General features: G+C 44.4%; 2 protein-coding genes across 2 annotated transcripts in view; both read left to right on the top strand.

Annotated features, from left to right (window-relative positions):
* Nucleotides 1-13,553, top strand: part of LOC106600782 (myosin heavy chain, fast skeletal muscle) — a 184,144-nt gene that overhangs the window by 45,657 nt on the left and 124,934 nt on the right. The gene's annotated exons all lie outside the window — the stretch shown is intronic.
* On the top strand, nucleotides 7,414-10,660 carry LOC106564163 (myosin-7). Its single transcript, XM_045690698.1, has 5 exons — nucleotides 7,414-7,584; nucleotides 9,232-9,336; nucleotides 9,433-9,528; nucleotides 9,976-10,107; nucleotides 10,529-10,660. Exons 1-5 carry the CDS (start codon nucleotides 7,420-7,422, stop codon nucleotides 10,547-10,549), a joined length of 519 nt encoding a protein of 172 aa, XP_045546654.1. The 5' UTR covers nucleotides 7,414-7,419; the 3' UTR covers nucleotides 10,550-10,660.

The following is a 13,553-nucleotide window of genomic DNA, read 5'->3' as shown; positions in this document are numbered from 1 at the left end:
TCTGGAAGGTTCTCCCATCTCCACAGAGGAACTCTAGAGCTCTGTCCGAGTGACCATCGGGTCTTGGTCACCTCCCTTACCTTCTCCAGCGATTGCTCAGTTTGGCAGGCCGGCTAACTGTAGGAAGAGTCTTGCTGGTTCCAGACTTCTTCCATTTAAGAATGATGGAGGCCACTGTGTTCTTGGGGACCTGCAATGCTGCAGACATTTTTTAGTACCCTTCCCCAGATTTGCGCCTCGAAACAATCCTGTCTCGGAGCTCTACGGACAATTGCTTCGTCCTCATGGCTTGGTTTTTGCTCTGACGTGCATTGTCAACTGTGAGACCTTATATAGACAGGTGTGTGCCTTTCCAAATCATGTTCAATCAATTGAATTTACCACAGGTGGACTCCAATCAAGTTGTAGAAACATCTCAAGGATGATAAATGGAAACAGGATGCATCTGAGCTCAATTTTGAGTCTCATTGCAAAGGGTCTGAATACTTATGTAAATAAGGTATTTTTTAAAATACATTTGGTAAAATTTCAAAAAACCTGTTTCCACTTTGTCATTATGGGATATTGTGTGTAGGTTGATGAGGAATTTACTTGATTTTATCCATTTTAGAATAAGACTGTAACGTATCAAAATGTGGAAAAATGGAAAGGGGTCTGATTACTTTCCGAAGGCACTGTATTGCTGTGGAAGCTGGATGTATTTTTGACACACCTGTTTCTGAACATGGACATATTGGGCTTGTAAATGATCTGTTGATTTAGTTTGCTTCCTGTAACTCTGCTTCGACTGTATGGGATCAAATTGGAGTTTCAAGAACAGTTCAGCAGATGTGGATTTGATACCATCTCTATGACGCAGGGTCATGAAGAAATCCCAAACTACTTTACATTTACATTTACATTTAAGTCATTTAGCAGACGCTCTTATCCAGAGCGACTTACAAATTGGTGCATTCACCTTATGATATCCAGTGGAACAACCACTTTACAATAGTGCATCTAAATCTTTTAAGGGGGGGGGGGGGTTAGAAGGATTACTTTATCCTATCCTATGTATTCCTTAAAGATGTGGGGTTTCAGGTGTCTCCGGAAGGTGGTGATTGACTCCGCTGTCCTGGCGTCGTGAGGGAGCTTGTTCCACGATTGGGGTGCCAGAGCAGCGAACAGTTTTGACTGGGCTGAGCGGGAACTGTGCTTCCTCAAAGGTAGGGGGGCCAGCAGGCCAGAGGTGGATGAACGCAGTGCCCTTGTTTGGGTGTAGGGCCTGATCAGAGCCTGAAGGTATGGAGGTGCCGTTCCCTTCACAGCTCCGTAGGCAATCACCATGGTCTTGTAGCGGATGCGAGCTTCAACTGGAAGCCAGTGGAGAGAGCGGAGGAGCGGGGTGACGTGAGAGAACTTGGGAAGGTTGAACACCAGACGGGCTGCGGCGTTCTGGATGAGTTGTAGGGGTTTAATGGCACAGGCAGGGAGCCCAGCCAACAGCGAGTTGCAGTAATCCAGACGGGAGATGACAAGTGCCTGGATTAGGACCTGCGCCGCTTCCTGTGTGAGGCAGGGTCGTACTCTGCGAATGTTGTAGAGCATGAACCTACAGGATCGGGTCACCGCCTTGATGTTAGTGGAGAACGACAGGGTGTTGTCCAGGATCACGCCAAGGTTCTTAGCACTCTGGGAGGAGGACACAAGGGAGTTGTCAACCGTGATGGCGAGATCATGGAACGGGCAGTCCTTCCCCGGGAGGAAGAGCAGCTCCGTCTTGCCGAGGTTCAGCTTGAGCTGGTGATCCGTCATCCACACTGATATGTCTGACAGACATGCAGAGATGTGATTCGCCGCCTGGTTATCAGAAGGGGGAAAGGAGAAGATTAATTGTGTGTCGTCTGCATAGCAATGATAGGACAGACCATGTGAGGATATGACAGAGCCAAGTGACTTGGTGTATAGCGAGAATAGGAGAGGGCCTAGAACAGAGCCCTGGGGGACACCAGTGGTGAGAGCGCATGGTGCGGAGACAGATTCTCGCCACGCCACCTGGTAGGAGCGACCTGTCAGGTAGGACGCAATCCAAGCGTGGGCCGCGCCGGGAGATGCCCAACTCGGAGAGGGTGGAGAGGAGGATCTGATGGTTCACAGTATCAAAGGCAGCAGATAGGTCTAGAAGGATGAGAGCAGAGGAGAGAGAGTTAGCTTTAGCAGTGCGGAGAGCCTCCGTGACACAGAGAAGAGCAGTCTCAGTTGAATGCCCAGTCTTGAAACCTGACTGATTAGGATCAAGAAGGTCATTCTGAGAGAGATAGCAGGAGAGCTGGCCAAGGACGGCACGTTCAAGAGTTTTGGAGAGAAAAGAAAGAAGGGATACTGGTCTGTAGTTGTTGACATCGGAGGGATCGAGTGTAGGTTTTTTTCAGAAGGGGTGTAACTCTCGCTCTCTTGAAGACGGAAGGGACGTAGCCAGCGGTCAAGGATGAGTTGATGAGCGAGGTGAGGTAGGGGAGAAGGTCTCCGGAAATGGTCTGGAGAAGAGAGGAGGGGATAGGGTCAAGTGGGCAGGTTGTTGGGCGGCCGGCCGTCACAAGACGCGAGATTTCATCTGGAGAGAGGGGGAGAAAGAGGTCAAAGCACAGGGTAGGGCAGTGTGAGCAGGACCAGCGGTGTCGTTTGACTTAGCAAACGAGGATCGGATATCGTCAACCTTCTTTTCAAAATGGTTGACGAAGTCATCCGCAGAGAGGGAGGAGGGGGAGGGGGGAGGAGGATTCAGGAGGGAGGAGAAGGTAGCAAAGAGCTTCCTAGGGTTAGAGGCAGATGCTTGGAATTTAGAGTGGTTGAAAGTGGCTTTAGCAGCAGAGACAGAAGAGGAGAATGTAGAGAGGAGGGAGTGAAAGGATGCCAGGTCCGCAGGGAGGCGAGTTTTCCTCCATTTCCGCTCGGCTGCCCGGAGCCCTGTTCTGTGAGCTCGTAGTGAGTCGTCGAGCCACGGAGCAGGAGGGGAGGACCGAGCCGGCCTGGAGGATAGGGGACAGAGAAAATCAAAGGATGCAGAAAGGGAGGAGAGGAGGGTTGAGGAGGCAGAATCAGGAGATAGGTTGGAGAAGGTTTGAGCAGAGGGAAGAGATGATAGGATGGAAGAGGAGAGAGTAGCGGGAGAGAGAGAGCGAAGGTTGGGACGGCGCAATACCATCCGAGTAGGGGCAGAGTGAGAAGTGTTGGATGAGAGCAAGAGGGAAAAGGATACAAGGTAGTGGTCGGAGATTTGGAGGGGAGTTGCAATGAGATTAGTGGAAGAACAGCATCTAGTAAAGATGAGGTGAAGCGTATTGCCTGCCTTGTGAGTAGGGGGGGAAGGTGAGAGGGTGAGGTCAAAAGAGGAGAGGAGTGGAAAGAAGGAGGCAGAGAGGAATGAGTCTAAGGTAGACGTGGGGAGGTTAAAGTCACCCAGAACTGTGAGAGGTGAGCCATCCTCAGGAAAGGAACTTATCAAGGCGTCAAGCTCATTGATGAACTCTCCAAGGGAACCTGGAGGGCGATAAATGATAAGGATGTTAAGCTTGAAAGGGCTGGTAACTGTGACAGCATGGAATTCAAATGAGGAGATAGACAGATGGGTCAGGGGAGAAAGAGAGAATGTCCACTTGGGAGAGATGAGGATTCCAGTGCCACCACCCCACTGGCTCGATGCTCTAGGGGTATGCGAGAACACGTGGGCAGACGAAGAGAGAGCAGTAGGAGTAGCAGTGTTATCTGTGGTAATCCATGTTTCCGTCAGCGCCAGGAAGTCTAGGGACTGGAGGGTAGCATAGGCTGAGATGAACTCAGCCTTGTTGGCTGTAGACCGTCAGTTCCAGAGGCTGCCGGAGACCTGGAACTCCACGTGGGTCGTGCGCGCTGGGACCACCAGGTTAGAGTGGCAGCGGCCACGCGGTGTGAAGCGTTTGTATGGCCTGTGCAAAGAGGAGAGAACAGGGATAGACAGACACATAGTTGACAAGCTACAGAAGTGTTGTTTCTTGTATTATTGTCTCTTGTGTCTTTAGAGAACTGTTTCACTTTGATATCCTTTTTCTTCTGTCCTGATTTTCTCTTTCTTTTCTTCTGTTAACTAGATATTCTTTGTTGTTCTTCGTTAGCGAGCTAGCTTCTTCCAAAAGAGTCCCTAGCAACTGCTTAGCAACTGGTAAACAATTCAGCTAGCTAAGATAACTACAATTTTATGAAAAATAGTTATTTTTCAAAAGCCTATCTTTGTTTGTTGCTTGTTTTTTCTCCTCTTCAGTCTTGCAGTTTTCTTTTGCTTTTTTCCGATGTACTTCACTCTAAAAACCATACTTTAGGCTGCATGTATTTCTGACACCCAGTTTGGATCATGGTTGGAGAAGGTCACTAGGCAGGGGGTAATAACTGTGGACTTGTTTGTCCAAAGATCTGTACAACTTGTTGAAAAACACAACAGCTCCCCATTTGATCCAAGTGTTTATCCTTGTAAATGTATTAGATTAATATTCCATTGACATTACACTGCATGCTGAAAGGGGGAGCACAGAGAGATCCGATACAGGCCAGCACATTATTTTGACCTTATTAGTCAACCATGAGGTCCTCACATTGCTGACACCGTCATAGATTTACAGCAAGATATGTGACCTGGAAAATAAGATCTGAATTAACCGAGCCAAGATTGGATGTTTAGTAGGTCCATGCCACAGCATGTGACATTTCAAATCCAGATATAGATTTGAGTGGCTTTGACATTTTAATGGATTGAATCATGTAAAACAAAATGCTGACGTGAGCCAAGGCACTGGGGTGTCTCAGGCCAACTACTTTGCAGGTCGTTTTACAGAACAAAATGTATTGGATCAACAGTTGCTATCTGATACACCCAAAGCCGTGATAAAATACAAATGTACAATAACAGTTTTATAATGACAGTTTACTCAACTGCTTAATGACATCTGACAGTTAATAACAGTATATCAGGGGCCTGCAACTCCTGTTCTGGACAGCCCTTCCACATGGGGTGCAGGCTTTTATTCCACCCCAGCACTAACACAGTAGGTTCAGCTACATCAAATGATAATAACCTTCAATTTAGCCCTTAATTACTTGAAATCAGGTTGGGATTCCTATGAGTCGGGAGCCATCAGCCAATGAAGAAGAATAGAATTGACTACTCTAAAATGGAGATAGCCTCAATGGCACTGCCCATGCGGTCATAGACACTATAATGGCACAGATACAAATATGAGTCCTCTATCTATCTATTGTTAACACACAGTATCTGCCCTCTCATTGGATAGAATTGTCACACCTAATCTCACCTCCTCCCATTTCCATTATTAGAGTGGTCACTAAAATATATTGTCAATATAATAAACAATCTTTGGCAAAATCAACTTGTTGTGAAGGGTCATGCTACTCCTACAGGACTCCCAATTGCTTCTAATTACCCTAGGCCACGCCCCAATCCTCCACACCTGTTACCACTGCCTAATCATCTCTCCACTGCCTTTTTACACCCCTTTCATTTCCATATAGAAGTGATGAGTAAATGGCGGCATGCACATTCAAATTGTGTCAACGCCTTTATACCATAGAAGAGAATTGGAGATGGCGGAAACTGAGGTTTTGTTTCAAAATGCTTGTGAGTCGAATGAAGCTAATAATACAGAAAGTGAGAATGAGTGGGTTACCGTGGCGAAGAAAAAGGGTAACAAGTGAAGCAAATCTGTGGTGGAAAAAAGGTAATCACGAGACTCGTTTTTAGTCGGAGTGAGGTATTTTAGATCAATGCTACTTGGGAAATCCGTATAACATCTCCAGGAATATCTGGAATGTGTTGGAGGAAAGTGTGGATTCGGTGAGAATCACAAGAAGTGGTCTTATTTTGTGTGTGTGTCTGCGGAGCAGAAGAAGCATATATAGAGTTCAGTGAGTCAAATCGGAGGGCCTGTTGTCCGGACCTCTGGCAGTCTCTATGGGGGTGCCACAGGGTTAAATTCTCGGGCCGACTCTCTTCTCTGTATACATCAATGATGTCGCTCTTGCTGCTGGTGATTCTCTGATCCACCTCTACACAGACGACACCATTCTGTATACTTCTGGCCCCTCCTTGGACACTGTGTTAACTAACCTCCAGACAAGCTACTATGCCATACATCTCTCCTTCCGTGGCCTCCAACTGCTCTTAAATGCAAGTAAAACTAAATGCATGCTATTCAATCGATTACTGCCCACACCTGCCTGCCCGTCCAGCATCACTACTCTGGACGGCTCTGACTTAGAATACGTGGACAACTTCAAATACCTAGGTGTATGGTTAGACTGTAAACTTTCCTTCCAGACTCACATTAAGCATCTCCAATCCAAAATTAAATCTACAATCAGCTTCCTATATCGCAACAAATCCTTCACTCATGCTGCCAAGCATACCCTCCTAAAACTGACCATCCTACCGATCCTCGACTTCAGCGATGTCGTCTATAAAATAGCCTCCAACACTCTACTCAACAAATCGGATGCAGTCTATCAGAGTGCCATCCGTTTTGTCACCAAAGCCCCATACACTACCCACCACAGCGACCTGTACGCTCTAGTTGGTTGGCCCTCGCTTCATACTCATCGCCAAACCCATTGGCTACAGGTTATCTACAGGTCTCTGCTAGGTAAAGCCCCACCTTATCTCAGCTCTCTGGTCACCATAGCAGCACCCACTCGTAGCACGTGCTCCAGCAGGTATATCTCACTGGTCACCCCCAAAGCCAACTCCTCCTTTGGTCACCTTTCCTTCCATTTCTCTGCTGCCAATGACTGGAATGAACTGCAAAAATCACTGAAGCTGGAGACTCATAACTCCCTCACTAGCTTTAAGCACCAGCTGTCAGAGCAGCTCACAGATCACTGCACCTGTACATAGCCCATCTGTAAACAGCCCATCTATCTACCTCATCCCCATATTGTATTTATTTTACTTATCTTGCTCCTTTGCACCCCAGTATCTTTACTTGCACATTCATCTTCTACACATCTACCATTCCAGTGTTTAATTGCTATATTGTAATTACTTCGCCACCATGGCCTATTTATTGCTTTAACTTCCTTATCTTACCTCATTTGTGCTCACTGTATATATACTTTTTGTTTTCTTTTTTCTACTGTATTATTGACTGTATGTTTTGTTTATTCCATGTGTAACTCTGTGTTGTTGTATGTGTCGAATTGCTATGCTTTATCTTGGCCAGGTCGCAGTTGCAAATGAGAACTTGTTCTCAACTAGCCTACCTGGTTAAATAATGGTGAATTATTTATTTATTTAAATATATACATTTTGGAGTGGAATTTTTCCTCTATGGATTGTCGTAGTAGGCTGCCTATAAAGGACGTTATGATGAATTAAACAAACTACTTTTCCAGGCGGCAATGATGGCTGAGGAGCTGAAGAAGGAGCAGGACACCAGCTCTCACCTGGAGAGGATGAAGAAGAACCTGGAGATCACAGTCAAGGACCTGCAGCACCGCCTGGATGAGGCTGAGAATCTGGCCATGAAGGGAGGCAAGAAACAACTCCAGAAACTGGAATCCAGGGTGAGTTATCAGCAGGGTGGATTTGGGGTTGGATTAAAAGACAGTTTACTGGAAATATATTTGATCATGTAAAATACACAGGAGCATTTTGTAATGACTTTTTCTCTCATTAACCCACCTAAATTAGGAGTTCCCAAATGTCTTTGCATCAGGGACCCCTTCATAATATCAGAACACAAATCTTACATTAAAGTGCAATATAATTGAAATCCACACAGTTTTACTATGACTTCAGCAGTGCATGGTCAGACTAATCAAGTCTTGGCCCCTGGGAAAGAACATTTGAAAGTCCCCTCTTTTGGCATCAGAGGGAATATTTTCCAGTTTTAAAGCATAAATTACAATTATCGTCAAAACAAAAACATTGGGAATATGTTACACTTATGTTATGGAGTTGAGAACAATTGGAACCAAGATATAAAAATGTATTTATCTAGTTGTTTCATTTAGGCTTGTAGAATTCTTCTAAACTGCTGTCACGCCCTGACCATAGAGAGCCCTTGGTTCTCTATGGTGTTTAGGTCAGAGCGGGAGTAGGGGGGTGTTCTAGTCATTCTATTTCTATGTTGGTGACTTGTATTGTTCCCAATTAGAGGCAGCTGGTAATCATTGCCTCTAATTGGGGATCATATTTAGGAAGCCCTTTCTCCCACCTGCTTTGTGGGACGGTTTCGTTGTTGGTTATTTGTTTTTTGGTAGTTTCACTTTGAATAAAGTTGTGGAACTCAACTCAAGCTGCACCTTGGTCCGCTCTGTATGACGATCATGACAACTGCAAGTTATTTAATAGATTTAATGATACAAATTCATGATACATGAACACACATTCATCCAATTAATCTCAAAGTAATATTTAATTTCTCTCTCCCTCTAGATTGCTATCAGCTACATGTCTCATTTACTCTGCTGCAAAAAGGCCGTTACTAGGAAAGCTAGAGTTGCTATGCGGGGCTACCAGCTAGAAGGCTAACGGCTAAATTAGCTTGTAGGCTACAGGATTTTCATAAGTTCATGAAAACATAACATCTTAACAAACATTACTCTGTAGAATATGGTGCTTTTCCACTAGCTTACCTTAAAAATAAAGACATAAAAATGTATTTATGTCGGTGCTTCTGTCTTGCAGTGGCAAACTTCGCAATCCCCCATAACAGACACAAACTCATAACATTAAAACAGGCGAGTGGCGGCCTCTATTGGCCATACTGGTACTGCAACATGCACTGCAAAATGCACGACAAAATTGGTCAAATAAAAAAAGAGTCCTATATATAACTACAAGAAGAATTGAGTTAAAAAATGTTATACAATTGTTGGAATAGTGTGCCTACCGATATCCCTGTGAGCCTCCCACACCCATGTTGTACATCTAAGGGTTAAGAGCATAAATAGTGGATTAATAATATTACATTGTATTGTATTGGACCTTCTAATCTTGTTCCACAGATCCTTGGTAGTTTCATCTGTTGTTGCTAGCAATATTCATGAACAAATTTAAATGTTAATCCCACTTTGGCAACCACTTGGAAAAGTACATAGTGAAAGAACAATTGTGCCTCCTTGACTGGGTAGAAGACTCTACCTCTGTTTTACAAAGATTTGTTTCACCACCTCAAACAAATGCCTAAATGTATTTGTTCCACAAAGGTGCGTGAGCTTGAGACTGAGGTGGAGGCCGAGCAGAGAAGAGGTGTAGACGCAGTAAAGGGAGTCCGCAAGTATGAGCGCAGAGTCAAGGAGCTCACTTACCAGGTAAGAGAAAGTGCATTCTTCACACACTTGACACTAACACAGATAGGTTTGTGTATAAAACTATACTGACATTAATTATTTGATCTTCTCCCACAGACTGAGGAGGATAAGAAGAACGTTGGCAGACTTCAGGACCTGGTAGATAAGCTGCAGATGAAAGTGAAGGCCTACAAGAGGCATTCTGAGGAAGCGGTGAGTCACATATTGAGTTAAATACTCTGAGTGCATAAATTCAACATTAAAAAAATAAATAATCCCCAGTAAACATTACAAACCTTAATGTCCATACAATTTAGTTTTAAGGAAGTGTTGCTACAGCACATCAGTCAACAGGGACAATTGATAGTGCAAGGAAATGCTGATGAAATTATACACATTTCTGAGTGCCTCCTATTCCTATGTGTTACCAACTTAAAGGAGAGGGGGTTGAATATGAATTTGCTGGTCTAGTGGTAGTGCTGGAGGCGGTTTGATCCCCCGTTCTGCAACTCACTTCTTCTGTTGTATCATCTATCTCCCTGTATAGATTACTATCCTAAATCTGTCTTTTTTTATTTAAAAAAATTGACAGAATATTAATTTGCTACCTGAAGCATCAAACTTGAAATGCTGATGCTCTTCTCTCTTTTCCTCACCCAGGAGGAAGCAGCAAACCAGCACATGTCTAAGTTCAGGAAGGTTCAGCATGAGCTGGAGGAGGCTGAGGAGCGTGCTGACATCGCTGAGACTCAGGTCAACAAGCTCAGAGCCAAGACCCGTGACTCTGGAAAGGTACAGAACTGCTGCTAAACCTATACCTGACTCATGTTCAGATATGACCACATCAACACCACCTATGATTCAGTCTTCACAGAGGTCAATACTGACCTTTTACACTTGTTCAGCTGTATTTAAGATCACCAAGCAGCACATGTCAGGAATTGCTAAAAAAGAAAGGTTAATTCTGTTGGTACTTCAAAATTGAAAATCCAAGCTGAGCACTGAGCATTAAATACTTGATATATTATTTTCTGTCCAAGTCTATCCATATAATTATCATGTTCATTATTATTACTGATCCATTATATTCTAACCAAGTCTATCCATATATTTATCATGTTCATTATTATTACTGATCCATTATATTCTATCCATATATTTATCATGTTCATTATTGTTACTGATCCATTATATTCTATCTTTCTTCTTACAGGGAAAAGAAGCTGCTGAATAAACAAGACCAAAGTATTGAAGATTAAAGTCTTACCATTTTCCTGTGTTTCATAAAATATGATTTTCATGGTGAAATGTTGAGCATTGATTAAAAACATGTAGGCCTACATAACCTTCCTTTGTGACTGCGGACTTATTACTCAGCAAACAGATTTTTCAAACAATAAAATATTGTACTTTAATTAATGGAGCAATTTGGGATTCCAAAAACAACAAAGCGGTAACTTTTTTTGGTAAACATCTGAGGGAAGAGGATGGAGAAATGTAACCACTATCAAATTCCCAGACTGAGCTCTGGATGTAAGGACTGACCATCCATATCATAAAAACTATAGTTTTAACTCTTCACACTCTTTACACTGGGATTGTAGGGATATTCTCAGAACTATGTTCTCAGAAAACCACAAACCAGAGTTTTGCATTTTTTTCAATTTAATTAAATTTCACCTTTATTTAACCAGGTAGGCTAGTTGAGAACAAGTTCTCATTTAAAACTGCGACCTGGCCAAGATAAAGCAAAGCAGTTCGACACATACAACAACACAGTTACACATGGAATTAACAAACATGCAGTCAATAATACAGGAGAAAAAAGTCTATATACAGTGTGTGCAAATGAGGTAAGATAAGGGAGGTAAGGCAATAAATAGGCCATAGTGGCAAGGTAATTCTGATATAGCAATTAAACACTGGAGTGATAGATGTGCAGAAGGTGAATGTGCAAGTAGAGATACTGGGGTGCAAAGGAGCAAAATAAATAAATACAATATGGGGATGAGGTAGTTGGATGGGCTGTTTACAGATGGGCTATGCACAGGTGCAATGATCTTTGAGCTGCTCTGACAGCTGGTGCTTGAAGTTAGTGAGGGAGATATGATTCTCCAGCTTCAGTGATTTTTGCAGTACGTTCCAGTCATTGGCAACAGAGAACGGGAAGGAAAGGCGGCCAAAGGAGGAATTGGCTTAGGGGGTGACCATTGAAATATAACTGCTGAAGCACGTGCTGCGGGTGGGTGCTGCTATGGTGACCAGTGAGCTGAGATAAGGCGGGGCTTTACCAAGCAAAGACTTGTAGATGACCTGCAGCCAGTGGGTTTGGCGACGAGTATGAACAGAGGGCCAGCCAACGAGAGCGTACAGGTCGCAGTGGTGGGTAGTACATGGGGCTTTGGTGACAAAACGGATGGCACTGTGATAGACTGCATCCAATTTGTTGAGTAGAGTGTTGGAGGCTATTTGTAAATGACATCGCCGAAGTTGAGGATCGCTATGATGGTCACTTTTACGAGGGTATGTTTGGCAGCATGAGTGAAGGATGCTTTGTTTTGCGAAATAGGAAGCCGATTCCAGATTTAATTTTGGATTGGAGATGCTTAATGTGAGTCTAAAAGGAGAGTTTATAGTCTAACCAGACACCTAAGTATTTGTAGTTGTCCACATATTCTAAGTCAGAACCGTACAGAGTAGTGATGCTGGAAGGGCGGGCAGGTGCGGGCACTGATCGGTTGAAGAGCATGCATTTAGTTTTACTTGCATTTAAGAGCAGTTGGAGGCCATGGAAGGAGAGTGGTATGGCATTGAAGCTCGTCTGGAGGTTAGTTAACACAGTGTCCAAAGAAGGGCCAGAAGTATACAGAATGGTGTCGTCTGCGTAGAGTTGGATCAGAGAATCACCAGCAGCAAGACCGATGTCATTGATGTATACAGAGAAGAGAGTCAGCCCGAGAATTGAACCCTGTGGCACCCCCATAGAGACTGCCAGAGGTCCGGACAAAAGGCCCTTCAATTTGACACACTGAACTCTATCTGGGAAATAGTTGGTGAACCAGGCGAGGCAGTCATTTGAGAAACCAAGGCTGTTGAGTCTGCCGATAAGAATGTGGTGATTGACAGGTCGATGAATACGGCTGCACAGTATTGTCTCTTCTCGATGGTGGCTATGATATCGTTTAGGACCTTGAGCGTGGCTGAGGTGCACCCATGACCAGCTCGGAAACCAGACTGCATAGCGGAGAAGGTACGGTGGGATTCGAAACGGTCGGTGATCTGTTTGTTAACTTGGCTTTCGAAGACCTTAGAAAGGCAGGGTAGGATAGATATAGGTCTGTAGCAGTTTGGGTCTAGAGTGTCTCCCCCTTTGAAGACGGGGATTACCGCAGCAGCTTTCCAATCTTTGGGGATCTCAGACGATATGAAAGAGAGGTTGAACAGGGCTTGAATAGGGGTTGCAACAATTTCGGCAGATCATTTTAGAAAGCGAGGGTCCAGATTGTCTAGCCCGGCTGATTTGTAGGGGTCCAGATTTTGCAGCTCTTTCAGAACATCAGCTATCTGGATTTGGGTGAAGGAGAAATGGGGGAGGCTTGGGCGAGTTGCTGTGGGGGGTACGGGGCTGTTGACCAGGGTAGGGGTAGCCAGGTGGAAAGCATGGCCAGCTGTAGAAAAATGCTTATTGAAATTCTCAATTATCCTGGATTTATTGGTGGTGACAGTGTTTCCTAGCCTCAGAGCAGTGGGCAGCTGGGAGGAGGTGCTCTTATTCTCCATGGACTTTACAGTGTCCCAGAACTGTCTTGAGTTTGTGCTACAGGATGCTAATTTCTGTTTGAAAAAAAGCTAGCCATAGCTATCCTAACCGCTTGTGTATTTTGGTTCCTTCTTCCCTGAAAAGTTGCATATCACGGGGGCTATTCGATGCTAATGCAGTACGCCACAGGATGTTTTTGTGCTGGTCAAGGGCAGTCAGGTCTGAAGTGAACCAAGGGCTATATCTATTCCTGGTTCAATTTTTTTTTAATAAGGCATGCTTATTTAAGATGGTGAGGAAGGCACTTTTAAAGAATAACCAGGCATCCTCTACTGATGGGATGAGGTCAATATCCTTCTAGGATACCCGGGCCAGGTCGATTAGAAAGGCCTGCTCGCTTAAGTGTTTTAGGGAGCGTTTGACAGTGATGAGGGGTGGTCGTTTGACCGTAGACCCATTACGGATGCAGGCAAGGAGG

This window comes from Salmo salar, chromosome ssa12 (genome assembly GCF_905237065.1).
Source record: "Salmo salar chromosome ssa12, Ssal_v3.1, whole genome shotgun sequence".
NCBI classification, from domain to species: domain Eukaryota; kingdom Metazoa; phylum Chordata; class Actinopteri; order Salmoniformes; family Salmonidae; genus Salmo; species Salmo salar.
Note: the sequence above shows the minus strand (reverse complement) of the source record. Positions and strands in the feature narration are given on the sequence as shown.